Here is a 24,720-nt window from a genome sequence, read left to right on the forward strand (position 1 = left end):
GGAGGGGGCTGAGGGGCTGGACTTCCGGGGCTGAGGGAGGAGAAGCTGGGGTCTAGACTCTGGGATCTGAAGGAGGAGGAGGTTGGGGGCCTGAACTCCTGGGTCTGAGGGAAGAGGGCCTGGGGGTACAGACTCCAGGTCGGAGGGTTGGAGTCTAGGGCCATGTAGCCACAAGGTTCCCAGGCCTCCACGTCCCCCCTGCCCCTCTCAGGGTTACCTGTTCATCTCGGTGCTGGTGAACTCGAACTCGGAGCTGATCCGGCTCATTAACAACGCTATCAAGAACGACCTGGCCAGCCGCAACCCCACCTTCATGTGCCTGGCCCTGCACTGCATCGCCAACGTCGGCAGCCGCGAAATGGGCGAGGCCTTTGCTGCTGACATTCCCCGCATCCTGGTGGCCGGGTGAGACACTGGGGACCCAGGCGGGTGGGGCGGCCGAGCTTGACGCTCAGAGAGAGGTTGTGTCACCTGCCCAGGGCCTCCCCTCTTGGACCTGGGCTACTGTAGCCACCCGGCAAAGCCAAGGAAGGGGACGTCTGTCTGTTTGACAGGCCTTTGACGTCTAGTGTGAAGGAGGCAGTGACCTTAGGTTGTGTGGGTGGCGGCCCCCCAGAACGTGCCTGTCCATCCATCCACTCAGCACACATTGCTTACTGAGCTCTTGCTGCGTGCCAGCCTCTGTGCCTGTTGCTGGGGATAGAGCCGTGAGCAGGGATCAGTGTTGACGTCGATGTTGTCGTCAGCGTCAATACTGAGCCCTGCTCACGGCTCTCGACAACATCAACGTCAAGATCACCACCACCTGAGAGTCCCAGTCCTGGGGGACGGTGCACGTCGTCAGATGGCTGCAGGATGGAGCCGTCCTCCCAGGCGGCAGTGGTTTCTGGGTGCCGTCACGTGGATTCCCACTAATGGTGACCCTGTAGGACAGAGAGACCACCACACGGGGTTTCCTAGACCATAATCTTCACAGGGGCAGATCTCCGGGTCTTTCTCCCGCAGAGCCACTGGCTAAGCTCAAACTCCCGACCTTTCAGTTAGCAGCCAAGAGCTTAGCCTGTCAGCCACCAGGGCTGTTGATGCTGTGAGGTGCAGAGGTGTCGATAGGTGCATTTGACCAAGCCTGGAGTATCAGAGAGGGCTTCTCAGAGGAAGTGGCCCTGGACTGAGAGCTGGAGGAGGTGCTGTTGGCCATGAGAAGGGGAGAGGCATGATCCCGAGACTGAGATGGGAAGGCCTTTTAGCAGATATTTCTTGAGGGTCTGCAATGAGCCAGGTACGGTTGTGGCCACAGGGGGGCGGGAGTGAGCAGCAGCAGCCCTGTGTGCTCGCCCCGCCGGAGCTGACCTATGGAGGGGGGACATGGAAGCAAAGGTTGGCTGTTGCCATTAGATGCCACTGTGGGACCACACGACTGCCCCGTAGGGCTCCCGCTCAAGTAATTTGCCTCCGAAGGATTAGCACCAGGCCAGTCCCTGTGAGGCGGTTGTTAAAGATGCCCCAAATGTCCAGCTGTTCCGTGTCATTCCGTCGTCACCTCCTCCTCCCCCGCAGTACTTCCCCTCCAGTCCTGGGGTTCTGTATTTCGCCATAATGTCTCGCAGAACTCACACACTGCCAAGGAAACGGCACACATGGTAGTGGAGGCTGGAAGGCTGGCAAGCCCCAAGTCCATGGGTCAGTCTAGAGGACTCGCCTCACTCAGGGGTTGCAGGGGTTGGCGAACCCCGATCGGCAGGTCGACGGCTGGCTGCTGTCTCGAGTCCGTGGGTGAGATGGTGACAAACCCAGCGCAGGACCTGGACCTGAACAAGAGCGAACTTTCCCAGAACCTCACACGCACACCCTCAGGGAAACTGAGTGGTGACTTGGGTCACCCTCCAGCAAGGCGGGACTCAGGATCCATCCCACCCCAAACAGGCTTCCTCAAAGGGACCAGGATTTAGAATACAGCACAAAATGGAGGACAGTGGCTAGAAGGGCCACGCCAAGGAAGTCACTGCCCCGTAGTTTCCCAGGCTGTCATCTTTATGGGAGCAGATCGCCCGTCTTCGTCCTCCAGAACCATTGGGTGGGTTTGAACCACCACTCTTTGGGTGGAAGATTTAACTTGCTCCTTAAGGAACCCACTGCCATGGAGTGGATTCTGACTCACAGCGCCCCTAGAGGACAGAGTGGAACTGCAGCACAGGGTCTCCAAGGCTGTCAGTCTTCACAGAAGCAAAGCCCAAACCACACCCACTGCCTGGAGGGGATTCTGACCCACAGCGCCCCTAGAGGACAGAGTGGAACTGCCCCACAGGGTCTCCAAGGCTGTCGGTCTTTAGGGAAGCAGACTGCTACCTCTTCCTCCCATGGAGCAGCTGGTGCATTCGAACGGTTAATCTTTCAGTTAGGGTTTGAGTGCTTTAACCACTGCGCCACCACAGACTATGCGTTCAGACGGTGACAAATGGTCTGAAGAAAATGAAACAGGGTAGTGTGTGGTGGCAGGGGCAAAGGAAGCTACTTGAACGGCCAGTCCGAGAGGCCCCTGCGAGGAGGTGACATGTGATGTGGGACTGGACTGAGGACAGGCCGAGAGCTGAGTGTAACAGGCTGCGTCCCACACGAAGGAGGAGCCGTGTGAAAGCCCTGGGGCGGGCGGGAGTTTTCTGCTCAGGAAACTGAGAGAAAGCCTCTGTGGCTGGCGGGCCGTGAACGAGAAAAAACGAGGAGTGAGTGGGTCATACTCGGCTTGTAGTGGAAGGCGACTGGCGGACGTTAAGCAGAATGCCGCGTGGGGTTTGTGTTGTAAGGCTGCCTGCTGGCGCGCGGGAGCCTGGGCCTCTGTTGATGGCAGTGTGGTGTGTGGTGTGCGGTGTGGGAGGGGCCGGCCCCTGGACGGCTGCTCTCGCCGAAACCTCGCCATGTTGGCGGGGAGAAGGCTGTGCTCTGCAGCCAGCTTCTGCGTGGAGGACGTTTGCTGACCTGGTGAACCCGGCCCCGGACTCTGGGTCCTCACAGCAGCTGGGGACAGAAGGCAGAGTGTGCCCAAGGAGGCCTTCCGGAAGGCCACACTTCAAAGCAGTGTGACCCAGAAACAAACCCCCCCTGGGGCCTGGCAGCAGTATTACCTGTCCTGAACCCTGGCCCAGGCCCAGCTCATCTGCCACTGAATTCACCCTCCCTGGGCTGTCCGGAAATCCCTGCACTAAGCTTTACTTTGAAGGGACCCAACCGGCCCCCACCACCCCCGGCGCCTCACAGAAGCAGGAACCCACCTGCCCCCAGGCCTCAGGGGCTCCCACAGATGAAGCTCCAAGAGATTGGAGTAGGTCAGTCAGAAATCCCTAAACTCGAGGAAACGAGGCACCGCGAGGGGGCGCCAGGGCCTTCCAAGGGCTGTGTCGGGCCAGAAAGTCAAGTGAGCGTGTCCCGTTGTTTCACGAAAGACTGGAAGCATGAGGAGACTGCAAGCAGCTTGGAAAGAAGAAACGGAAGATAAAAGCAAAGTTTTGAAAAGCGCAGTCTGGTTTGACAGCAGTGCGGCCCTGGCCTGAGCAGGAATCGGCGGCCGCCAGCCGCTGCCGTGGTCACCTGACTCCGGGCGTCCCTGCGAGGGTCAGGGCTGCACTGTGCTCCACGGGGTTTCTCAGCCTGATTTTTCAGAAGTCAGTGGCCAGCCCTTTCATCCGAGGTGCCCTGGGCAGACCCAACTCTCCAACCTCGGGATTGGCTGCGTTAACTATTGGACCACCCAGGGACCCCTGGCTTAAAACATCAGATAGTCTCTTACACTTTTGGAGGCTGGAAGTCCTGAACCTGTCTCACTGGGCTAAAATCGAGGTGGTGGCAGGGCTGGTTCCTTCTGGAGACCCCGGGGGGCCTCTTCCCTTGCCTTTCCCTGCCTCGGAGGCCGCCTGCATTCCTTGGCTCACGGCCCCTTTCTTCCTCTTCAAAGCCAGCAGCGTAGTACCTGCCAATCTCTGACTCTGTTTCCATCCTCACGGCTCCTTCTCTGACTCTGACCCCTGGACTCCCTCCTACAAGGACCCTTGTGATGATATCAGGGAGCTCTGGTAGCATAGTACCTAAGGCACTTGACTGCCAGCCAGAAGGCTGGTGGTTCAAACCCACCAGCCACTCCTCGGAACGAAGGTTGGGCATTCTTCCTAGTGATACTGCCTCGGAAACCCAGGGAGGGGTCTCTGTGAGTTGGATCTGACTAGACGGCAGTAAGTTTGGGTTTTGATTTGGTGATGGTATCAAGGAGCTCTCGTGGTGTAGTGGTGCTGCTAACTAAAAGGTCAATGATTCAAACCTACCAGCCGCTCCATGGAAGAAAGATGAGGCAGTCTGTTTCCGTGAAGACTGACAGCCTTGGAAACCCAGTGGGGCAGTTCCACTCTGTCTTGTAGGGGTGTTGTGAGTTGGAGTCAGCTGGACCACAAGGGGTTCAAGTCCAGTGCAGAACCAGGGGTTTCTGCCCACTGCCCCCAACTCACCCTGGGCGCCCACTCAGGAAGTGGTTTCGCCATTCGCCAGATAGATCATGTCAGAAACCCAAGGGTCACTTTGTCCCCACTGCCTCCGTCCAGCTCAACAGCACGTCCTGCTGTTTGGATCTAAGGAGTGTGTCCGGGATCCGGCCCCTTCACGGCCACCATCCTGCCTGAGCACCATCGTCTCCCACCTGGACACTGACCTCCACGCGGGTCCCTGGGTGGCACGCACGGTTTGCTCTCAGCTGCTCACCTCAAGTAGAGTCGGCAGTGAGGAAGCAGCCGCTGCACCACGAAGCCCTGGCAAGCTGCTTGCATGGTCACCGCCAGGAAAACGCTTTGGGACAGATCTACTCTGTAATACACGCGGTGACCGTGAGTCAGAACTGACGGCCACAGGTGTGGCCCCCACCTCCTGCCAGTGCTGCTGCTACCGTCTATTCTCCACTCAGCCGCCAGGGGGCGCCATTAACAACATGTCATCCACGGCCGCCTGTCGGCTTGCTTTGTGGTCAGGGTGACCTGAGTTATCTACCTAGGATGCTTGCAGTCGTCTGGGCTGCAGGAGGGGCTGTGTTTTTGTTATTGTTGGCTGCCAGCAAGTCTGTTCTGACTCGGAGTAACCGCACGCGACAGAGTGCAACTGCCTCATAGCGTTTCCTAGGCTGTGATCTTTATAGGTGCGGATCACCCAGGTGGGTTCACACTGCCAGCCAAGCACTTAACCGTTGCTCCATCTCGGTGGTGGCTTTGATTGCTGTTGTCTTAGTATCGTGTGACTGCCCTGTGCCACCCAAGGCTCCTGCCTTGCACCCAGTCAAAGCCTGGCCCTCACCACGACCCACAGGCCTCGCGTGGCCTGCTCCGTCCACCTCTGCCTGCATCCCGTCCTTCCTCCCTCGCTCACCCGGTCCAGGCGATCGAGCTCTTCCCTCTTCCTCCTGCATACCAGGCCCACGCCTGCCTCTCGGGGCCTTGGCACGCCTGGCCTCTCTGGCCGACACATTCTGTTGCAGGCATTTCCCATCTCTGCTCATTAAGTCACTTGGTTTTCTGCTCACCTGTCACTGAACCAGAGGCCTTCTTCCCATCTTGCGTCTCCATCCTCTTGTGCTCATCTGGCTGGTAGCGCTTAACCCCAACCACGTTTGGTGCGCGTGTCTGCCGGACCGTTGGTGGTTTCGGCTAGGCTATCAGCTGTGAGCGCAGGCTTTGTCCACCACTGTGGCCACGGCTCCACGGCAGGGCCTGCCACCCAGCAGGTACTCGGTACACGCTCAGTCAGTGAATGGAGGTGCCTGGCCTGTTCTGCTCAGCCCTGCCGGGCATCTCGCCACGTGACTGAGGTGTCGCCCATTTTGCAAATGAAGAAACTGAGACCCCCGGGATTCGTGGGCAATGGGGCTTGGATCCGGGGCCTGCTGGCTCTCTGTCCTTGTCGCCAGCCCTTCCTGGAAGGAGAGGGGAGGGGGTGCGTGGAGCTGGCGGCGTGCTGACCGCTGCCTACGCGTGCCCCCCGCACAGGGACAGCATGGACAGCGTGAAGCAGAGTGCGGCCCTGTGCCTGCTGCGGCTCTACAAGGCCTCGCCCGACCTGGTGCCCATGGGCGAGTGGACGGCCCGCGTGGTGCACCTGCTCAACGACCAGCACATGGTGGGACGCTGGGCGCCGGCCCTCAGACCCCACCGTGCCCTGACCCCCATCTGCGTGCCTGGGAGCCCCCCCGCCTGACGCCCACCCGTGTGCCTGGGAGACCCCCCCACCCTGATGCCCACCCGCGTGCCTGGAGCCCCCCCGCCTGACGCCCACCCGCGTGCCTGGGAGACCCTCCCACCCCGATGCCCACCCGCGTGCCTGGGAGCCCCCCCCGCCTGACGCCCACCCATGTGCCTGGGAGACCCCCCCAATCCTGACCCCCCACCCGCGTGCTGGGGAGCCCCACCTGATGCCCACCTGGATGCCCAGGGATCCTGTCCAGTTTCCCCAAAACATGTCACTCACCCAGCCTTCCAGTTCCAACTTCTATCCCTGTCACCCAGCCATCCCCCAATAACTCTCATCCCTGGCCTGGCCAGCACAGATACCCAACCTCTCCCTACCCCCAGAACCCCCCACTCCAGCCCCTCTGTAATCCCCTCCGACTCCTTGCTCCTCACCCAGACTGGCCCTGGCCCCCAAACTCCCTGGCCCCCTCACTCCACCCCCAACACGTGCAGTCACACAGGTACCCCACTGCCCACCCTGCCCTCCCCCAGCCCTGACCGCCATCTCTGCCCAGGGTGTGGTCACGGCCGCTGTCAGCCTCATCACCTGCCTCTGTAAAAAGAACCCAGACGACTTCAAGACCTGTGTCTCCCTGGCCGTGTCTCGCCTGAGCCGGGTGAGTGTGGGCTGAGGGCTGGTGGCGGGAGGGTGCCCTGTGTCCTGTCCTCTCTGACACCTCTCTGGAACCCCATCTCTTCTTGAGAGGTACTCGCCATGGTGGTCCAGAACTGGGACTTTCAGCTCACTCCAGGTCCGGCCACATCCTGGCTGTGTGGCCCTGGGCGAGTGGCTTCCCCTCTCTGGGCCTCACTGCCCCATCTGTACTTAGAGGAGAGTGCCAGGCCCTGGCTCCAGCTGAACCGTCTTCCGACTTCCTCCCAGCCCCTCCTGCTGCCCTTGTTTTACCCCCTCCTTCCCTCCTTTAACAGTGACTACTCAGTTGCTCAGTGGCATCGGTTACGTTTTTCACAGTTTGTCAACATTCTTACTAATTCCGTCCTGGTGGTTCTGTTCCGGTACTCCGGTTTCCCTGCGTCGTTGCCACGTTGTCTTTACTTTGGAGTAATTTTGGACCATTTGGCCTCCTGTAGATAGTTTTTTAAAGTGCATAGTAGTCACAGGTATTTGTCTTTATGAGCTGCTCTGTTATTCAGCTGCAATGTGACCTCAGGGAAGTTTTAGGTCAAGGGTTATGAATATCCCAGGCTGGCAGCCTCAGGGAGTCCTTTATTCTCAACTGGTCCAATAGGTCCGGATGTTTTCAGAATGTGAGTTCTGTTCCATATTTTTCTCTCATTCAATCAGGGTCCATTTATCGTGGCCCTGAATGGTCTGTAATGGTCACTGAGCACCATCTAGTTCCTCTGGTCTCAGGTAGATGCAGCCGTGGCCGTGGCCGTGGCCGTGGCCGTGACTGTTAATCTCTGCTTTTCCTCCCACTCCCCTCTCCCCACCGTATCCCTTCCTGCTCTCTACTGTTCCCCTCCCTTCCTGTCGTGGGAGCCTCCCCTGAGGCCTCCTGGGTGCCAGGCCCTGATGGGGGGACACAGAGATGAGTCAGACCCAAGCCCTGTCCTCTGGGGGCTCCCCTTCCTGGTGCAGGGCATAGGGTGTGGCAGGGAGGCCGACCTACACCCAGATAATGACACAAGGGGTGGTGTCGCTCTAATGGAGGTAGGCATCCTAAGGAGGCAGTTCACCTTGCCTGGGAGTCCTGGAAGGCTTCCTGGAGGAGCTGATCCTGGCATTGAGACCTGCAGGGAGATTCCCAAGCAAACAGAGCAGCACACCAGCTTGTGTGTTCATCATCCAGTATTTCATTCCTTCACCCCCGTCTGAATATGGCCCTGTGCCACAGTCGGGGAGACGCAGGGATGGTGGGGGCAGCACAGGGCATGTGGGAATGACGCCCAGGAAAGGGGGGTCCACAGTTGAGGGGTTTGCCACGAGGACAGAAGTCCTACAGTCTTCCACTAACTTTCCACCCGTTACCTGAACATTCCTTGAGTCTGACCTCGTGTTGGGCCTGGACCCCCTCAAAGGGCACCCACTTCCTGTCCCCAGTAGCTCACAGTCATGGGTGGGCTCCAGGGACATCCTCCTTGGCAAACTGGTGTGACAGGCTCTCCTGGGGGCGCCCAGGGCATCGTGAGACTGGGGGTGGTGGGGAGGCACTGGTCCCGGGCCAGCCACAGCCCAGGGGAGTGGGCAGGGGCTTCTCCTGCTCCCTGGTACCTGTGTTACTTAGAAAAGCTGTGGCTGAATCTGTCTCGAGTGCAGTAGTTCCCTGGGACCACTGAAAAAAATCCCCCAAACTGGGTGACTTCTAAGAACTGAAACGCACGATCTCACAGTTGTGGAGACAGGGAATCTGGATTCAGGCTGTCGGCCACATGGCTTCCTCCTGAGAGTGGCAAAGGACAATGTTCCAGGCCGACGCCCGTTCCTGGTATTGGCCAGTGGTAACATGGCCTCTTTTCTGTCTCCGAATCGCTTCTGTTTGGAAGGACACCAGTCATAGAGGGTTAGAGCCTAGTCTGGCCCAGTGTGCCCTCAGCCTTCATGTTAACTGGTCATGTCTGAAAGACCTTCTTCCCAAACGAGGTCACGTCCCCAGGGACCGGGGTTGGGACTGAACAGATCTTTGTGGGGACACAATTAACCCCAAGTGATCGTGGGAGAGCCTGAGCTTTGGTGCATGCGTCTGTGGGCGTGGCCCCATGCCACCCTCAGGCTGTGTGACCTCGGGCACCTCGCCCCCTCTCTGAGCCTCCTCTGCGGCCCGACAGCACCGTCCTGGGAACTTGGCTCCACTACTCCTTGCCTTCCTCTCCCCCAGATCGTCTCGTCGGCCTCCACCGACCTCCAGGACTACACCTACTACTTCGTCCCGGCCCCCTGGCTCTCAGTGAAGCTCCTGCGGTTGTTGCAGTGCTACCCGCCGCCAGGTAAGGCCACTGTCTCAGCTGCGGGGGGGACCTGGGGTCCATCTCAGGCTCTTTCTGAGGCTGGGGTGATGCCTCACTGCTTTGGGGGTCCCAGGGCCCACATGAATGTTCAGACACATGCACAGATACACAGACATGCATGTACACAGACACAAAGGTACACAGATGTGCATATGCACAGACATGTGCACAGACACGCACACGTGTAGACATGTACACACAAACCTGTGCATGTGCAGATCTGCACACGCCAGACCCGCACACAGCAAGAGACTTGCGTGTTGATGTATGAATCGGGGAGCCTGCTGGTGGTAGCAGAGTACACAGAGCGTGTAGTTGTCGGGCCCCTAATGCACCAAGCAGGTCCCAGCATGGTGCAGACAGTTAATGTGCTTGGCTATTAACCAGAAACCTGGAGGTTCCAGTCCATCCAGTGAGCTACCTCCGGAAAACCAGCCGCTGAACGCCCTGCCGAGCAGTTCCGCTCTGGCACACACGGGGGGGCGTCAGTGAGCCGACGGGTCGCAGCTCGGTTCCTGACTGCGGGATTGAGTGGCCAGCATTCCCTCAGGGAGGCCCGTCTGTGGTCCTGCCTGGTGTCGGGGGATGGGGGTTCCCGGAGCTGCTTTCTGAAGATGCTGAGAGAGCGAGCATGGGGCCCACATGAGGACACTGACGCCCCGAGAGGCCCCAGCAGGGTTAGCGCAGGGCCAATGCCCAGGCCTCGCTTGGTGGACCGGGTCGGAGAAGGTGCTCGGGGAGCAGAGACCAGCCCGGGCTGCAGGAGCGCCCGGAGGCCAGGCCACTGCCCTGGGTGGGGCCAGGCAAACGCAGACCTCAGCCGTGTCCTCCGCTCCCCAGAGGACGCGGCCGTGAAGGGGCGGCTGGTGGAGTGCCTGGAGACCGTGCTCAACAAGGCCCAGGAGCCGCCCAAGTCCAAGAAGGTGCAGCACTCCAACGCCAAGAACGCCATTCTCTTCGAGACCATCAGCCTCATCATCCACTATGACAGGTGCGGGCTGGGCCGTGGGGAGGGGCGGGACCCCCCCCACCCACACACACACCCAGGAGCGGCCGGGGGCGGGACCCAGGGAGGAGGGGCCTGATGCCAGGTCCAGGGACTGGAGAGGGAGGCCAGGGAGGAGGGGCCAGAGTGGACTCCCAGGTCTAAGGGAGGAGCGGCGGGTCGGCTCCCTGGTCCAGGGGTGGGTGAGCTGAGGTTCTTGACTTCTAGGTAGATGAGTTGTTATTTGCCATCGAGTCAGAGCCAACTCATAGTGACCCTTCCTTGGGTTTCCGAGGCGGTATTACTACGGACATAGATTGCCCAACCTTCCTTCCGAGGAGTGGCTGATGGGTTTGAACCACCAGCCTTCTGGTTAGCAGTCAAGTGCCTGAACCACTGCGCTACCAGAACTCCCTTAGGTAGATGAGAGTGGGGTCTGAAATGCTGCCATATGCTACCTGTTGGGAGTCAGATTTGCTGGCCCCCTTCCACCTAGCCTTTATGGCTCAACTGTCTGGGTCAGGAGGCGGCATCCGGCCCAGACTCGGGGCGGGGTCACTCTGGATGTGGGGGTGAGTGGCTGCCAGCAGAGCCCTCCATCTCTCATCCTGCCCCTTGCTCCTCCGCTGCCCCGGCAGTGAGCCCAACCTGCTTGTCCGCGCCTGCAACCAGCTGGGCCAGTTCCTGCAGCACCGCGAGACCAACCTGCGCTACCTGGCGCTCGAGAGCATGTGCACGCTGGCCAGCTCCGAGTTCTCCCACGAGGCCGTCAAGACGCACATCGATACCGTCATCAATGCCCTCAAGGTGCACCCCCAGCCCTGCCCCGTGAGCTCCCCCTGGCTCCCTCCAAGCCCCCCTCCCGAGGGAGCCTGGCACCCACCAGCCCTGCTCTCCTCCCACAGACCGAGCGGGATGTCAGTGTGCGGCAGCGGGCAGCTGACCTCCTCTATGCCATGTGTGACCGGAGCAACGCCAAGCAGATTGTGTCTGAGATGCTGCGATACCTGGAGACAGCCGACTACGCCATCCGCGAAGAGATCGTGAGTCCTGGGGCGGCTGGGAAGGGGGGACTGAACATTGGGTCAGAGGGAGGAGGGGCTGGGGGCTGGACTCCTGGGTCTCGAGATGGGAGACAGTGGTGAGTCCATATCTGGTGAGTCCCTGCTGTGATGGGCCCAGTGGGGGGACACGCCCACACGTGTGCACGCCACCCCTCCACCCCCACAGGTCTTGAAGGTGGCCATCCTGGCTGAGAAGTATGCTGTGGACTACAGCTGGTACGTGGACACCATCCTCAACCTCATCCGCATTGCAGGCGACTACGTCAGCGAGGAGGTGTGGTACCGCGTGCTGCAGATCGTCACCAATCGCGACGATGTCCAGGGCTACGCTGCCAAGACCGTCTTTGAGGTCAGCTCTCGCCTCACCCACCTCACCCTGGTGACAGGCTGAGCAGGGACAGGTGGGGCTGAGGGGCTGAGTCACACACTGCTGCTACCTCTCGGGGCCACCACCCAAGGGACGGCCCGTAGCTTTCCAGCTGCACGTGAGGAGCACACCGGATAGGGCTGTGAGGCACCCAGTATTTAGGTGCCTGCCCCAGGCTAGGCCGGCTTGGGGGTCCCCCTTCGCCCGTCTGACCACGTGTGAGGTAGGGCAGGTGCCTCTGCCTCTCTGGGCCTCAGCCTTCTCAGCTGTGACGCACCTGCGTCCCCGAGATGCTGGGGGCTCTCCCCAGGGTAGTCTATGCAGGTGCACGGCCCCCCGTCTGCGCTTGGTGAGGCGGGCGGTCAGTCTTTCTCCTCCAGCCCTTGCACCCGTTTCCCCTCCCACCAGGCACTCCAGGCCCCAGCCTGTCATGAGAACATGGTGAAGGTTGGTGGCTACATCCTTGGGGAGTTCGGGAACCTGATTGCTGGGGACCCCCGCTCCAGGTAAGGGGGCCTTTGGGCAGGGTGAACATACATCATCTGAGGGGTCCAGGCTTGGGGCATGCCCAGGACTTCCAGGGCCAGAGATGCTGTGTTCCCAGGAATCTTTAATCCCTTGACCCGCCTATGAGGGTGAAAGGAACCAGACTCCTAGCATGTCTGGGACAGAGTTTTACACAAGCTATTTCCCTAGAGCCTTGGAAATATCAACCCTTTTCTCAGGGAGGCTAGAGCTCTGGTGGCATAGTGGTTAAGTGCCTGGCCGCTAAGCAAAAGGTTGGCGGTTCAAATCTGCTAGCTGCTCCGTGGGAGAAAGGTGTGGTAGTCTGCTCCCATAAAGACTGACAGCCTTGGAAACCCTGTGGGGCAGTTCCACTCTGTCCTCTAGGGGCGCTGTGAGTCGGAATTGACAGTAGCGGGGTTACTGGGCAAAGTACAAACAGTTAAGTCGTCAGCTACTCACTGAAAGGCTGGAAGCTCAAGCCCACCCCAAGACACCTCAGAAGGTGGTCCTGGAGGTTTCTTTCTGAAAAACCAGCCAGTGAGAACCTGGAGAGCCCAGTTCTGCTCTGATACGTGTTGGGGTGTTGTGAGTGGGGGACAGTGGCATGTAGCTGGCTTTTCTGCTGGACGTGTTGGTGGCTTGGACCCTCCCCCAGGCATATGTTCTCCTCGGGGAGGCTGAGGGAGGCCCCTTCTGTGGGGGTTTCTAGGGGGTTGCCTGCCCTCTGACCTCTGCCCTCTGCCCCGGCAGTCCCCCGGTGCAGTTTTCCCTGCTGCATTCCAAGTTTCACCTGTGCAGCGTGGCCACCCGGGCCCTGCTGCTGTCCACCTACATCAAGTTCATCAACCTCTTCCCGGAGACCAAGGCCACCATCCAGGGCGTGCTGCGGGCCGGCTCCCAGCTGCGCAACGCCGACGTGGAGTTACAGCAGCGGGCCGTCGAGTACCTCACCCTTAGCTCCGTGGCCAGCACTGACGTCCTGGTCAGAGCCCCGGCCCTGCCCACGCTGACCTCACCAACCCACAGGCCTGTCCCTCCATGCCTGTCCCCGTCCTACCTGACCCCGGCCCGGGTCTGCCCACGCTGACCCCACCGACCCAGAGCCCCAACCCTCCATCCCCGTCCCCAGCCCGGTCCTAAGTGACCCCGGCCCCGGCCCCGGCCGGCCTGCACTGACCGCTCTGACCCACAGGCCACGGTGCTGGAAGAGATGCCCCCCTTCCCGGAGCGGGAGTCCTCCATCCTGGCCAAGCTGAAGCGCAAGAAGGGGCCGGGGGCGGGCAGCGCCCTGGATGACGGCCGCAGGGACCCCAGCAGCAGTGACATCAACGGGGGCATGGAGCCCACCCCCAGCACAGTGGTGAGTCCCCGCGGGCAGGCCCCGCGGTCGGGCCGGCTGGGTCCAGCCAGGTGGTGAGGCCGCTGACCTCCCTGCACCTCCACAGTCAACCCCCTCACCGTCTGCCGACCTCCTGGGGCTGCGGGCAGCCCCTCCCCCAGCAGCACCCCCAGCTCCCGCCGGCGCAGGCAACCTCTTGGTGGACGTCTTCTCAGATGGCCCAGCCGCCCCGGCCAGCCTGGGCCCCACGGCCGAGGAGGCCTTTCTCAGGTACTGCCGGCCCGTGTCACGAGGCTCACCGGTGTTGCCCCTTTTCCGCCTCTGCCCCATGCACCCCACCCCGTCTCCCAGCTTACTGTCCTGGAAGCCTGTGTCAGCCCTGGCCACGCCCCCCACCGCCTTCCCCCTCTGGCATCCCCTTGGTGTCCTGTCCTGTCACCGTGCTAAGTCTGTTCTTCCTTCTCTCTGTCCCGCCTCCCTGCCTCTCTCTCTTTCTCTCTCTCTCTCTGTCTCTCTCTGGTCTTCTTGCTGCCTGTCTGGGATTGGCTGCCTGCCACGCCTATCTTCTTTTGTCTGCTCTGGGATTGGACGGCCCAGCGAGCTGGAGCCGCCTGCCCCCGAGAGCCCCATGGCTCTGCTGGCCGACCCAGCCCCAGCTGCTGAGTAAGGGGTGGCGGTGGGGTGGGAGGCAGACTCTTACGTCCCCCAGGGAGGGTGAGGGGCCTGGGGTCTTTTCAGGGGGTTTTCTGATGAGCCCAAGAGGCAAGGCCTTGGAGGAGAGGGAAACCTGGGGTCCTTGACGGACGAGGATACTCCTGTGGGGGTCCCCTTGCCTCTAGAGGCAACCACAGATCTGGTTTTGGGGTTCTCAGAGGTTCTCTGGGGTATCTGGGTGTGTGGATTCTGGGATTATCTTGAGTCTGACCAGACTCAGCGGCAACTCGGAGTCTACTAGGCAGGGCAGGGGCTGGGTCCTCCCCCAGGGCGGGTCTCCTGGGCTTCCTGTCCGTCTGGGCTTCAGCCACCCATGTCTCTTCCATCTCACGGCTTTCCCCACTTCCAGCCCAGGTCCTGAGGACGTCGGCACCCCCATCCCAGAGGCTGACGAACTGCTGAATAAGTGAGTCCTGGTGGTGATGGGAGGAGCTCTGGTGATGTAATGGTTAAAGCATTTGGCTGCTGACCAAAAGGTTGGGAGTTCAAGCCCACCAGCCTCTCCATGGGAGATGAGGCAGTTTGCTTCTGTGAAGACCCACAGCCTTGAGAACCCTCGGGGCAGTTCCACTCTGTCCTCTAGGGGCGCTGTGGGTCGGAATCGACTCCACGGCAGTGGGTGTGATTTGGTTTTTTTTGTTGACAGAGGTTGAGGGTGGGGGACCCAGAGGCCCTGAGCACCCCCATCCTCCCTCCAGGTTTGTGTGCAAGAACAACGGGGTCCTGTTTGAGAACCAGCTGCTGCAGATTGGAGTGAAGTCCGAGTTCCGGCAGAACCTGGGTACGCGAGGGGAGATGGTGGGTGGGGAGAGCGGCGCGGCTAAGGTATGACAGGTGTGGCCCGTGTCCTGGCTGCCACGGGAAGGAAGGCTCCAGCGAGCAGTTTCTGTTAGCCCAGGTACTCCCCGTACTTTCAGCAGGGAAAGCGCATCAGGCATTTAAAACTAACATGTGTGCTCTGGGAGCCCCTTGCGTGCAGGCCGACGGTGTCCTGCTCCGCGGAGCAGAGCCCGGGTCGGAAGTGCAGGCAGTGACTGTGAGCACAGCCCGGAGCCGCTGCCGTCAGTGGCAGCGAGGAGGCGCGTGTCACTTTCACATGTGCCATGCCATCTCTTCAGTAAAAGCTGGCTGAGCTTGGCTTGTGTTCCTGAGCTGACAGGATGGTGAAGTGACCTGGAGGACGGGCGTCAGGCCGGGGCGGTTTTCCACAGACCCGCCCCTGTGGGGGAAGGGGCTGAGAGGAAACCTGACGGAGGCCCGCCCCTCCCCCTCCGCAGGCCGCATGTATCTCTTCTACGGCAACAAGACCTCCGTGCAGTTCCAGAGCTTCTCGCCGTCCGTGGTCCACCCCGGAGACCTGCAGACTCATATCCTCCCTCCCAGGCCCGGTCCTACCCTCTCGCCCCAGCTCTTCTCCTCGTGAGCCCTGTTCAGCCCCTCTTACGCAGAGAGCTAACGCTTGGTTCTCTGACCTTTAGTGTCTTCCTCTGTGGGACACGGTCCGCCTCTCCCACATCCCGGGGGATTTGGGAGGCTATGACGGGACAGGCTGTGACGGTCCAGTTACGTGATGAATGTCCAAGAGGCACTATCTCGCACCCCAGCGGCTCTGGGCCTCAGTTTCCCCAGTCAGGTCCTTTCCGTGGCTGGAGCCCAGCTCCCTGCCGACGCCTGCCTTCTGACGGGACTGTGCCCCTGCTGCAGCATTGCCTGGGAGCTGGGCCGACTCATCTTTGCCTCTCTGAGCCTCCCTATCTCCTGTGAAGTGCACATCCTCCTAAGGGTGCTTGGAAATCCTGAAGGGTGTCGCTTCCCATTTCCCCTCCTCCAGGCCTCTCTCCCCACAGCGGTGGTGGCAGAGGGGCCAGACCCTGAGCTGTGAGGACCCTCTCATTCTCAGCTCTTCCAGCCAGTCATCTGGCATCTCCAGGGGTCCCCCGTAGGCTCAGCTCTGCCGGCGTGGGGGGAGAAACGGGCAAGACCCCATCCTCGGCGCTGGGCTGTGGAGGGAGGCAGACATGAACGCGGACGATGAGAGTACCACCTGGTGCGCCATGAGCCGAGCACACAAGTACTTTTACCTGGATTATTGTGTCACTGAATCCCAAGGGCCATACTGATGGTACAATTGTGTCCATTTTACAGATGAGGCGAGGAGAGGCTGGGGATTGTGGGTAAGAGCTGAGGCTCACCCCCGGGGCCAGCTCCTGGCGCCAGTGGTATTCCGTAGGGTGGCTTGTGCATCATGGAGTCCAGACGAGGCAGCTGAGTCAGAGGTTTAGATGCGCCGGGGCCCTGGGCCTCAGAGGATGGGGACTTGGCCTAACCTCATAAAAAGGGCTGCAGTCTGGGCCTGCTGGGAAAGTCCAGGGAACCTTCAGGGCTGTGCAGCCACGACCCCTTCGAGTGCCACCCGTGTCTTGCTTCCTTGACCAGCGGTGGCACAGCTGGCCGTGCAGACGAAGCGCGTGGCGGCGCAGGTGGACGGCGGGGCGCAGGTGCAGCAGGTGCTTAACATCGAGTGCCTGCGGGACTTCGTAACACCTCCACTGCTGTCCGTGCGCTTCCGGTGAGTAAGGCGGGGCGCTCCCAGGTGGGGGCGGGACTTCCGTGACAAGGCGGGAGCCTGATGGAGCCCAACCCGCAGGTACGGGGGCGCCCCGCAGTCGCTCACCCTGAAGCTCCCGGTGACCATCAACAAGTTCTTCCAGCCGACAGAGATGGCGGCCCAGGACTTCTTCCAGCGCTGGAAACAGCTGAGCCTGTGAGTGCAGGGGCCGGGGCCGCGCTGGCGCTTCCGGGGGGGCGGGGCCGGGAGCGCCAAGGCCGCGAGGTAAACCGTTCCCACCGGCAGCCCCCAGCAGGAAGCACAGAAGATCTTCAAAGCCAACCACCCCATGGACGCGGAGGTTACCAAGGCCAAGGTGAGAGCCACCACCCCGGGGCCGACATCCCCGACCGGCCTCCCCGGTGGAAGGACGGTGCTGCCAACTTCTCCGAGCCAGTGTTTTGCCGTCTGTCAAACGGGGCCATTCCCAGTGGAGGGCTTTAGGGAACTGGTAGGCCGCTGTGAGTGAGGTTAGCTGCGATCAGGCTCCCCGCCCCTCTCCAGCTGCTGGGGTTTGGCTCTGCCCTTCTGGACAACGTGGACCCCAACCCTGAGAACTTCGTGGGTGCCGGCATCATCCAGACGAAAGCCTTGCAGGTGGGCTGTCTGCTGCGGCTGGAGCCCAACGCCCAGGCCCAGGTGAGGGGTGCGCGGGACGCAGGAGACCGTCCTCCTCCTCGGGGCAGGTGCATGTGCTCGGTGCATTTCCGCCTCTGCCCCCCTTGCCTGCCGCCCTCACCCTGCCGGCCCCGCCCCCGTGTTCCCGTCCTCGGCTCTTCCCACATTTCTCGCCCTGTTTTCCTCATGGACCTCCTTCCCATCTCCAGTTCCGTCCGTTCCTCTGTCTGTCTGCTTGCATCCCCTGCCCCCGGGCTCTGTACCCGTTGACATCCTGCCCACCTGCCCACACAGATGTACCGGCTGACGCTTCGCACCAGCAAGGAGCCTGTCTCCCGTCACCTCTGTGAACTGCTGGCCCAGCAGTTCTGAGCCCTGGAGTCTGCCCTTAGGGATGGGGCCGGCTCCCGGCAGCCCCTAGGACTGAGGCCGCTTTGGTGGGTAGGGCAGCGAGGGGACCTCCGCAGGCTGACAGGGAAGACCCCAGGGGTGGGGGTGACACCCGGGACCTTCCTCCAGCCTTTTGTATTTTTATTTTTGTTCATCTGCTGCTGTTTACATTCTGGGGGTCAGGGGGAGCCCCCTCTTTCCCTTCCCCCCCAAGCACAGAGGGGAGACAGGCCGGGGAGTGGGCCTTCCTCCCCCACCCCACCCCCTCCCCTCGCTGCCCCTCCCGGTCCCCACCCAGGAGCTGTGTATTATTGTGAGCGAATAAACAGAGAGGCCCTAGTGTCTGCTCCGTCACCCGCACCTGGGCTCAGAGGAGCGGGGTGAGGGCGTGCAGGGTGTGGGTGGCCAGGCTCCACAGCCCATGGGTGGGACTCTGAGGGGACACCAGTAACAGCAGGCGCCGCGGCCCCGAATGCAAGGCCACCAGCCGCCACCCTGCACCTGGCTCCTCAGGCCCCGACACCAGGTAGCAGGCTCGCGGCAGCTGGGCCTGCTGGATTGCGTCTTCCACCTTCTCCTCTGGGGCCCCGGGCTCTGGGGAAGGACGGGACAGAGGTGATCAGCAGGGCCTAGACAACAAGATGTCACCCTGAAGAAGCCACACCCCGTCCAGCGCCAAAGTTTCTGGCCCTGTGGGGCCTGGAGCAGCTTGCTCACTCCGCCTGGGTCCCACTGCTCCTGGGGATTCTGGGCGCGGCCCTAGGCAACCCGCTAAACAATGAACCCAGTGACCTACATGAAGCTAACTGCATGCCACACACCAAGCTGTGACAGCAGCTCTTGTCCTTCAGAGCCCTGTCCCACTTTACAGGACACAGCTGGGGGAGGTGGCCTTGCACAGTGGCATGCCTGTCACTTTGCCCCATTAGTCAGGGGTCTTCCTTGGGGCTGGAGCAATGTTATAGGTCCTTCTCTGTGTCAAATGGCCCAGTTTCTGTGAGAGGAACAGCAGGAACTGGGGCCCTGTGGTTCTACCACTCTCCCTAACCTGGGCTGCGCGTCAAAGCCCGAGCTGAGCCGTGCAGTGATTCGATGTGGACGGAGGAGGCACAGCCTATGTGGAATCATGGCTCTGCCATCTAAGGGCTGAGCCTGCTTCTTCACCTGGAAGATGGGCTCAGTGACTGGCAGGAGGTGAGGGTTCAGGGATAACCAGCAGCCTCTTAACACTTGCAGATTCACACCTCCCCTGTCCACACCGGGAGTCCAGGAACGCACCTGGTATGCACTGGCTTCCCAAGCAGGTTCTCCAAGCCTAGCCCTCACGCCACCCGCCGCTACTCAGGGCTCAGCGTCTGTGACCACTGACCTGGTGGGAAGTGCGTGGAGGTGACCAGCGTGTAGAAGGAGCGGAGGAGGCGTCGCCGGTGCTGTGGGGCAGGCTCTGGAGGGAAACAAGAGTGTGACCAGGGCGTCCTGCCCAGGACGCGCCCCTCCCGGCCTGGTTTCCAGTCACCTTTGTCCCCTGAGGGTTCCACCGTGAATAGGCAGCGTCTCAGTTCCAGGTGGAGGAGCAGCAGCCTATGGGGAAGTGGGCGTCATGGCCGTGGTGCAGAGAGGACCTCCAGCCCACCCCAGCCAGAGCCCTACCCCAGGATGTCCGCGTGCAGGGGAAGGCCTGTGGGCAGCGCGCGGGGTCCCAGCGCCAGGCAGGCTCTCAGCGGCTCCATCAGTGGCTGCCACCAACGCTCCAGGACCTGCAGGGGGCGTGGTCTGATGGGCGTGGTCAGCGAGAGGGGCGGCACCATGGGGGTGAGGTGGGGAAGCGTCAAAGGAAGGGAACGGGCTTGAATGAGTGACATCAATGCAAAGGGACCTAGCGGATGAAACAAGCGTTCGGAGGAAGACGATTGGAGAATAGCAGAGAAGGTGTGGGTGGGGCGCGGAGGCCACGTGGTCAAAGATGCCCGGGGGCTGGATTTCACCTGTGCATCCAGCTGGCTGAGGGGTGGTCGCGGCCCGCACAGCAGACACAACTCCAGGCCCGGCAGCAGCATCAGGGTCAGGAGCCTGTGCGGGACCTGAAGCGGGGCGGGGTGGGCGGGGCTGGCCGGAGCGCCGCCTCGCGCTCCGCCCCCGGGTCCGCGCGTCACTCAAGCCACGCCCCCTGCCCCAGCAAGGCGCAGGTCCGACGACTGCGTCCCTAGGTTTCGCCCCTCCTCGCGCTCGTCTCTCCCCGCCTGCGCACTCACCGTGGGGCTCCCGTGCGGCAGGTACACTGGGTAGTCGCGAGCTGTCTGCGGCGGCAAAGACCCCACCAACCAGGGCAGCAGCACGGCCTCGGGCATCCCCAGCCGCCACCAGCCTTCTGTGGCCGCCACCACTCGGCCCGACGCCACCAGGCTGACGAAGGCCGTGCTGGTGGCCTCGGCGAACCCAGAGAGGGTTTCCTGCCGAAGGCAGACAGGCTGTCAATCAGCCGGGTGGGCGAGCCGTGGGAAGCGACCCCACCCCACCGGGCCCAGCCACGGGCGTCACCCTCCCCGGGCCCGAGGTCTTTCACATGTCACACGCACGCTGTGCAGTCCTTTCAACAGGCTGGCCGGCTGCACACACCGAGGCTAACCCTGCCGCAGCGCCTGTCCCTCAGCGAATCCTGCTATGTGCCCAGTCCGAACCCACAGCAGGGCAGGGCTGCAGGTCGGCGCATCCTGTGCCAAGCCCGCGAAGCTGAAGGTGGTCGGGACTGGGCGACCCGCAGGGCAGCTGGGGGAGGGCGAGCCCTGGCATCATGGGAGGTGAGAGTTACAGCATTAGGTAAGCGTTGGGCTGCTGACCGGAAGATCTGCGGCCAGCTGCTCGGGGGAGAAAGACGTGGCAGTCTGCTTTCAAAGATTACAGCCTTGGAAACCCCACGAGGCAGTGCTACCCTGCCCTTTGAAGTTGCTCCGAGTCGGAATCAACTCCCCAGCATCGTGTTTCGTTTTACAGTGAGTGCGTTGGCAGGCTTGATTGCACAGGTCCGCAAACACCAGGCTGAGGGCTGCGACCTGGTTCTGGGTGCTGTGAGCAGGGGAGGCGCAGGGTTAGCTCTGAGCGTGGAAAGACCCCTCTCTGGGGCTAAGAATGGATGGAACTGGAGGGAACAGACCCAAAGCCTAGAGGGTGGGAGGAGGCCTGACACAGGGCTTTGGGGTGCGTTTCAGAGTTCCCAGGGCATTCCCAATACCTGCAGGAGGGACCCCTCCGGAGAAACCACACAGTCCACACACTGCGTCAGGTCCCCAATGAGCTCAGAGTCCCCCAGGAAGCTGTCGATGAGGTGGTAACTGGCCTAGCAGAGGGAGAAGGAAGGGGCCTAGGACCCTGGTGGGCCTCAGATCTCCCGCCACCTCTGAAAACTAGTCCTGCTGGGCTAGTCAACCAGGAAGGGCCAAGACCCATGGGACTAGGCTCCCCCAGGGGATGCTGGGAGTTGTAGTTCCCAGGTGGCCACGCCTAAGTGTTCTAACTTCCCATCCTGCCATTGTGCAGCCTTACCCTCAACTCCTTCTTGAGTCTCTCTACGTTGCGGATATTCGTCAGTTCTTCAAGTCCCACAAGAAGAACCTAGAAACACCAAATAAGAAAGTAGGAGTCCTGGACTCCTGGGTCTCAGGGAGGAGGGCCTGGAAGCCAGGACTCCTGAGTCCCAGAGAAGGACGCTGTGAGCTTGGATTCCTGGGTTTAGGGGGAAAGGGATGCGAGAGTCTCACCATTGCCCCAAACACCATCTGGAGTAGTCTCTCCAACCTCAGTTCCAAGTTGCTCTCCTCAGATGACACAACAATGAGGGTGATGCTGTGTAAAAGGAAGGTGGGGAGGGGTTCTGATCTGGGACACAGGGCAGTGAGTGGAATGGGGCCTTCCCCTTGATTCAGAAATGCCACCTACCTCCCAGCACAACCCAACCTGCCTCTCACAGGCGAGGAAATCAGGGTTCGGGGAGGAAATCAGGGTTCGGGGAGGGCGCCAGCTTGCTAGAAAGACCACCACTAAATAAACAGCTGGGCTTGGGGAGCTGGAAGGCCCTCTGGCCTCATCTTCCAGGGGGGCTATCACCCCTCCCAAGCCCTGTCCCTGGCCCCATGCTCCCGTTGGGGACCTGTCATGGAAGTTTTTCCACACCACGGTCGTGTCCTCGGTCCTCGCAGAGCTCAGCTGCACCTCCAGATTCTGCCCAAACATGTGGACTCCATTGAGGGAGCCGATGACCGAGAAGGGGAGCTGGGGAGATGGGGGGCGGGCGTTAGACAGGCGTTTCCGTTCTCGTTCCCTCCTCCTACGAACTCCAGAGTTTAAGACCCCGTCCCGGTCTGTCTCTAAATCCTCTGGCCTCTGCTCTTCGGGAAACTGGGATGATCGCACCCTCGGCCCTCACACCAACGCAACTTCCTCAGTCCCCATTTACCCCCTTTCCAAACGCCTAACTCCCTCCTATCTCGGACACGCAGGCGTCCAGGGCCCCACCTGCTGGCGGGTGGGGACGCCGCCGCGGCTGCTTCTGCAGAACAGGGGGACCCCGCTGGAGGCCGCGAGGCACAGCAGGTGCACAACGCCCCTCGCCCCCTCCTCCCCCATTTGGAACCCCGCAGTCCTCCGGGACCGAACGGTCAGTGCCCGCTCAGGAGCATGCCCGTAGTCACATTAAGGCGGCCTGCCGTTCCAGGCCGCCAGAAGGTGACCTGGGGAGCTAACAGGAAGAGGACTCAATTCCCGCTTCTTCGTGCAACTCAAACGGCCCCTCGATCCCTATTCCGACGCCACCCGCAAGCGCCGTGAGGTTCCTTTCCGCCCCCGCCGGAAGTCGCGATGCCCCTAACAAAGAAGGCGGCTCAACGCGTCATAATCTCTTCCTGAAGTGGTTTCACTGTATTTAGCGAGAAAACGAAAAGCGCACCTCGTAGGCGTTGACAGTGCCAAGGCGTTGATTTGCAACCGTCACGTAGGCGCTAAAGTTTACACTCTAAATTAGTAAAATAGCTGTGCCCCTCTCAAAGATGGCGACAGTGGGAAGTCGTTGCCTGGCAACCATATTCAGTGTACACTCTTTTCCATTTCACGACAGCAAACACTATGCCCCTCTCAAAGATGGCGGCAGAACAAGGCGTTGCCTAGCAATCACCCTTCAGCGCAATTTCCATTCTAGACCTGTAAACAAGTGTGCCCTACTCAAAGATGGCCTCATGCCCAAATGCGCGCACTTTTCTTTTACAGAGAGAAGAAAACAGCATCCCCCCCTCACCCTCTATGGTGGTTTAGTCCACAGAGGATTGAATGAGATGATTGTTTTTGTTATCAGAAAAAGAGAAAATACTTTACCTTCCAGAATCATAAGAATAATGAATTTTCATTGTAATGAATTTATAGTGTATCATGTAAAATATGAAAATAATCCTCAACAAATCCTTTCCCTAAGAAACAGTTCAATGGAAAATATTCATGCACGTTTCCACAAATGGAATAATTATAAATGTGTTGTTTGTACATTTACTTTCATCAAATAGTATAAATCTACTTGACTTTTTTATGGCTTTTTATAATCTATTTGATGAATATAACAACATCAATTAACTCAATCCTGTGTTAACACAAATTAGTTTCTTTCCTAGGAATGTCTACAAAATTTTCATGAGTAATCAATTGTTGTTATGTGCCGTTGAGTGGGACCTGACTCATAGCGATCCCTCCTTGGGTTTCTGAGGTGGTATCACTACGGAAGTAGATTGCCCCATCTTCCTTCCAAGGAGTGGCTGGTGGGTTTGAACCACCAGCCTTCTGGTTAGCAGTCAAGTGCCTTAGGCACTATGCTACCAGAGCTCCTATCAATTTAATTAGCTAGGTATTTTCTTTTTTGTGAGAACAGCTGCTTTCATTCATCAGATCACATTATAAAATACACAGTAATATAAAAAACATAGAAGTCTTTTATCACCCAGTAGGAGTAATGAAAGGAGCACAGATGATTATTGTAATGGTTGTCATATGTTGTAAACCCTAAAAGGTTGAACTGACAAAGTTCTGTCATATATTTATTATATTGACCAAAAACCTCATGGATTTGGTTTATTGGTTTGGAGTTTTTGAGTGATGGTCTCATGGGACATCCCAGTTAATTGGCCTACTAACATATTTTGTGCTTCTGGTCTACCTCCTTGTTAGTTCTATGGTACATAGGTTTTTAAAAGCTTGCAAGTGGGCTTTCAAGGCACAAAAATTGGTCTCTATTTTCCTAGAGCAACAAAGGAGAGTCAAGAATAGAAGGAAGAGATGGAATGTGTGGCTAATTGCCTCTTTGAACAACTCCCTCCTTTTCCATGAGACCAGAAGAACTGGGTGATGCCCAGCTACCATTACTGAACATTTCATCAAAGATTCTATAGAAGAATCCTGATCAAAAGGGGGGAAATGTAGAACAGAATTTAAAATTCTCATAGACTCCAGACTACCTGAAGTCATGAAAGTTGGATGAATTCCTGAAACTATTGCCTTGAGATAATTGTTAAATCTTAAATCAAAAATATTTCTTGAAGTCTCCTTAAAACCAAACAATAGTTTAGCTTAACTAGTAAAAAATGTCTGCCTTGAGCATTATGCTTGTCTGGCCATGGATTGTTAACTTTAAATCAGCCTCCTAATATGGAGGGGCCGAGAGAGAAAGTAATGAGGTTAGAAGGTTCAGGATTTTATTAAGGACTCACTTACTGAGGTGGTACCCTGGGTGGCCTCAGGACAGAGTGGAGTCTCCACGCCCCACAAAAGGAGGCAGGGACTTTTATGGCTCTAGCAAACTAGGTAGCTCAGTGGCAGGACCCTGGACCCCCAAGACCACCCTAGCAAGTGCTACATAAGAATGATTTAGCGAACA

General features: G+C 59.6%; 2 protein-coding genes across 2 annotated transcripts in view; one reads left to right on the plus strand and one right to left on the minus strand.

Moving 5' to 3' along the window:
• AP2A1 (adaptor related protein complex 2 subunit alpha 1) overlaps positions 1-17,795 on the plus strand; it is a 31,738-nt gene extending 13,943 nt beyond the window's left edge. Inside the window, exons 4-24 of the mRNA XM_007942854.2 lie at positions 212-405; positions 6,012-6,141; positions 6,767-6,868; positions 9,092-9,200; positions 10,062-10,212; positions 10,845-11,013; positions 11,112-11,249; positions 11,437-11,619; positions 12,046-12,143; positions 12,895-13,126; positions 13,337-13,504; positions 13,590-13,753; positions 14,081-14,146; positions 14,547-14,603; positions 14,896-14,978; positions 15,475-15,564; positions 16,643-16,766; positions 16,845-16,961; positions 17,052-17,121; positions 17,310-17,444; positions 17,718-17,795. Coding sequence (XP_007941045.1) covers positions 212-405; positions 6,012-6,141; positions 6,767-6,868; positions 9,092-9,200; positions 10,062-10,212; positions 10,845-11,013; positions 11,112-11,249; positions 11,437-11,619; positions 12,046-12,143; positions 12,895-13,126; positions 13,337-13,504; positions 13,590-13,753; positions 14,081-14,146; positions 14,547-14,603; positions 14,896-14,978; positions 15,475-15,564; positions 16,643-16,766; positions 16,845-16,961; positions 17,052-17,121; positions 17,310-17,444; positions 17,718-17,795 — 2,658 coding nt within the window. The remainder of the gene's footprint in view (positions 1-211; positions 406-6,011; positions 6,142-6,766; positions 6,869-9,091; positions 9,201-10,061; positions 10,213-10,844; positions 11,014-11,111; positions 11,250-11,436; positions 11,620-12,045; positions 12,144-12,894; positions 13,127-13,336; positions 13,505-13,589; positions 13,754-14,080; positions 14,147-14,546; positions 14,604-14,895; positions 14,979-15,474; positions 15,565-16,642; positions 16,767-16,844; positions 16,962-17,051; positions 17,122-17,309; positions 17,445-17,717) is intronic.
• A 385-nt stretch (positions 17,796-18,180) lies between these two features.
• Positions 18,181-22,433, minus strand: FUZ (fuzzy planar cell polarity protein). The gene is made up of 11 exons (XM_007942858.1): positions 22,323-22,433; positions 21,958-22,079; positions 21,569-21,653; positions 21,354-21,422; positions 21,043-21,147; positions 20,066-20,263; positions 19,799-19,894; positions 19,464-19,570; positions 19,330-19,394; positions 19,183-19,257; positions 18,181-18,407 (listed from the first exon to the last, which is right to left on the minus strand). The coding sequence occupies exons 1-11, from the start codon at positions 22,431-22,433 to the stop codon at positions 18,181-18,183; spliced, it is 1,260 nt and encodes a 419-aa protein (XP_007941049.1).
• Between the last annotated feature and the right edge of the window lie 2,287 nt (positions 22,434-24,720).

This window comes from Orycteropus afer, unplaced genomic scaffold (genome assembly GCF_000298275.1).
Source record: "Orycteropus afer afer isolate SDZICR_OR568_19922 unplaced genomic scaffold, OryAfe1.0 scaffold00099, whole genome shotgun sequence".
Taxonomy (NCBI): domain Eukaryota; kingdom Metazoa; phylum Chordata; class Mammalia; order Tubulidentata; family Orycteropodidae; genus Orycteropus; species Orycteropus afer.

What these genes read in the sequence shown, in the direction of transcription:
- FUZ (XM_007942858.1), bottom strand. Translation starts at nt 22,433, where the DNA reads ATGGGGGAGGAGGGGGCGAGGGGCGTTGTGCACCTGCTGTGCCTCGCG. An exon ending in TGGAAAAACTTCCATGACAG is followed by an intron (nt 21,654 to 21,957) that starts GTCCCCAACGGG and finishes CCTTTTACACAG; the next exon opens with CATCACCCTCATTGTTGTGT. An exon ending in AGATGGTGTTTGGGGCAATG is followed by an intron (nt 21,423 to 21,568) that starts GTGAGACTCTCG and finishes TGGTGTTTCTAG; the next exon opens with GTTCTTCTTGTGGGACTTGA.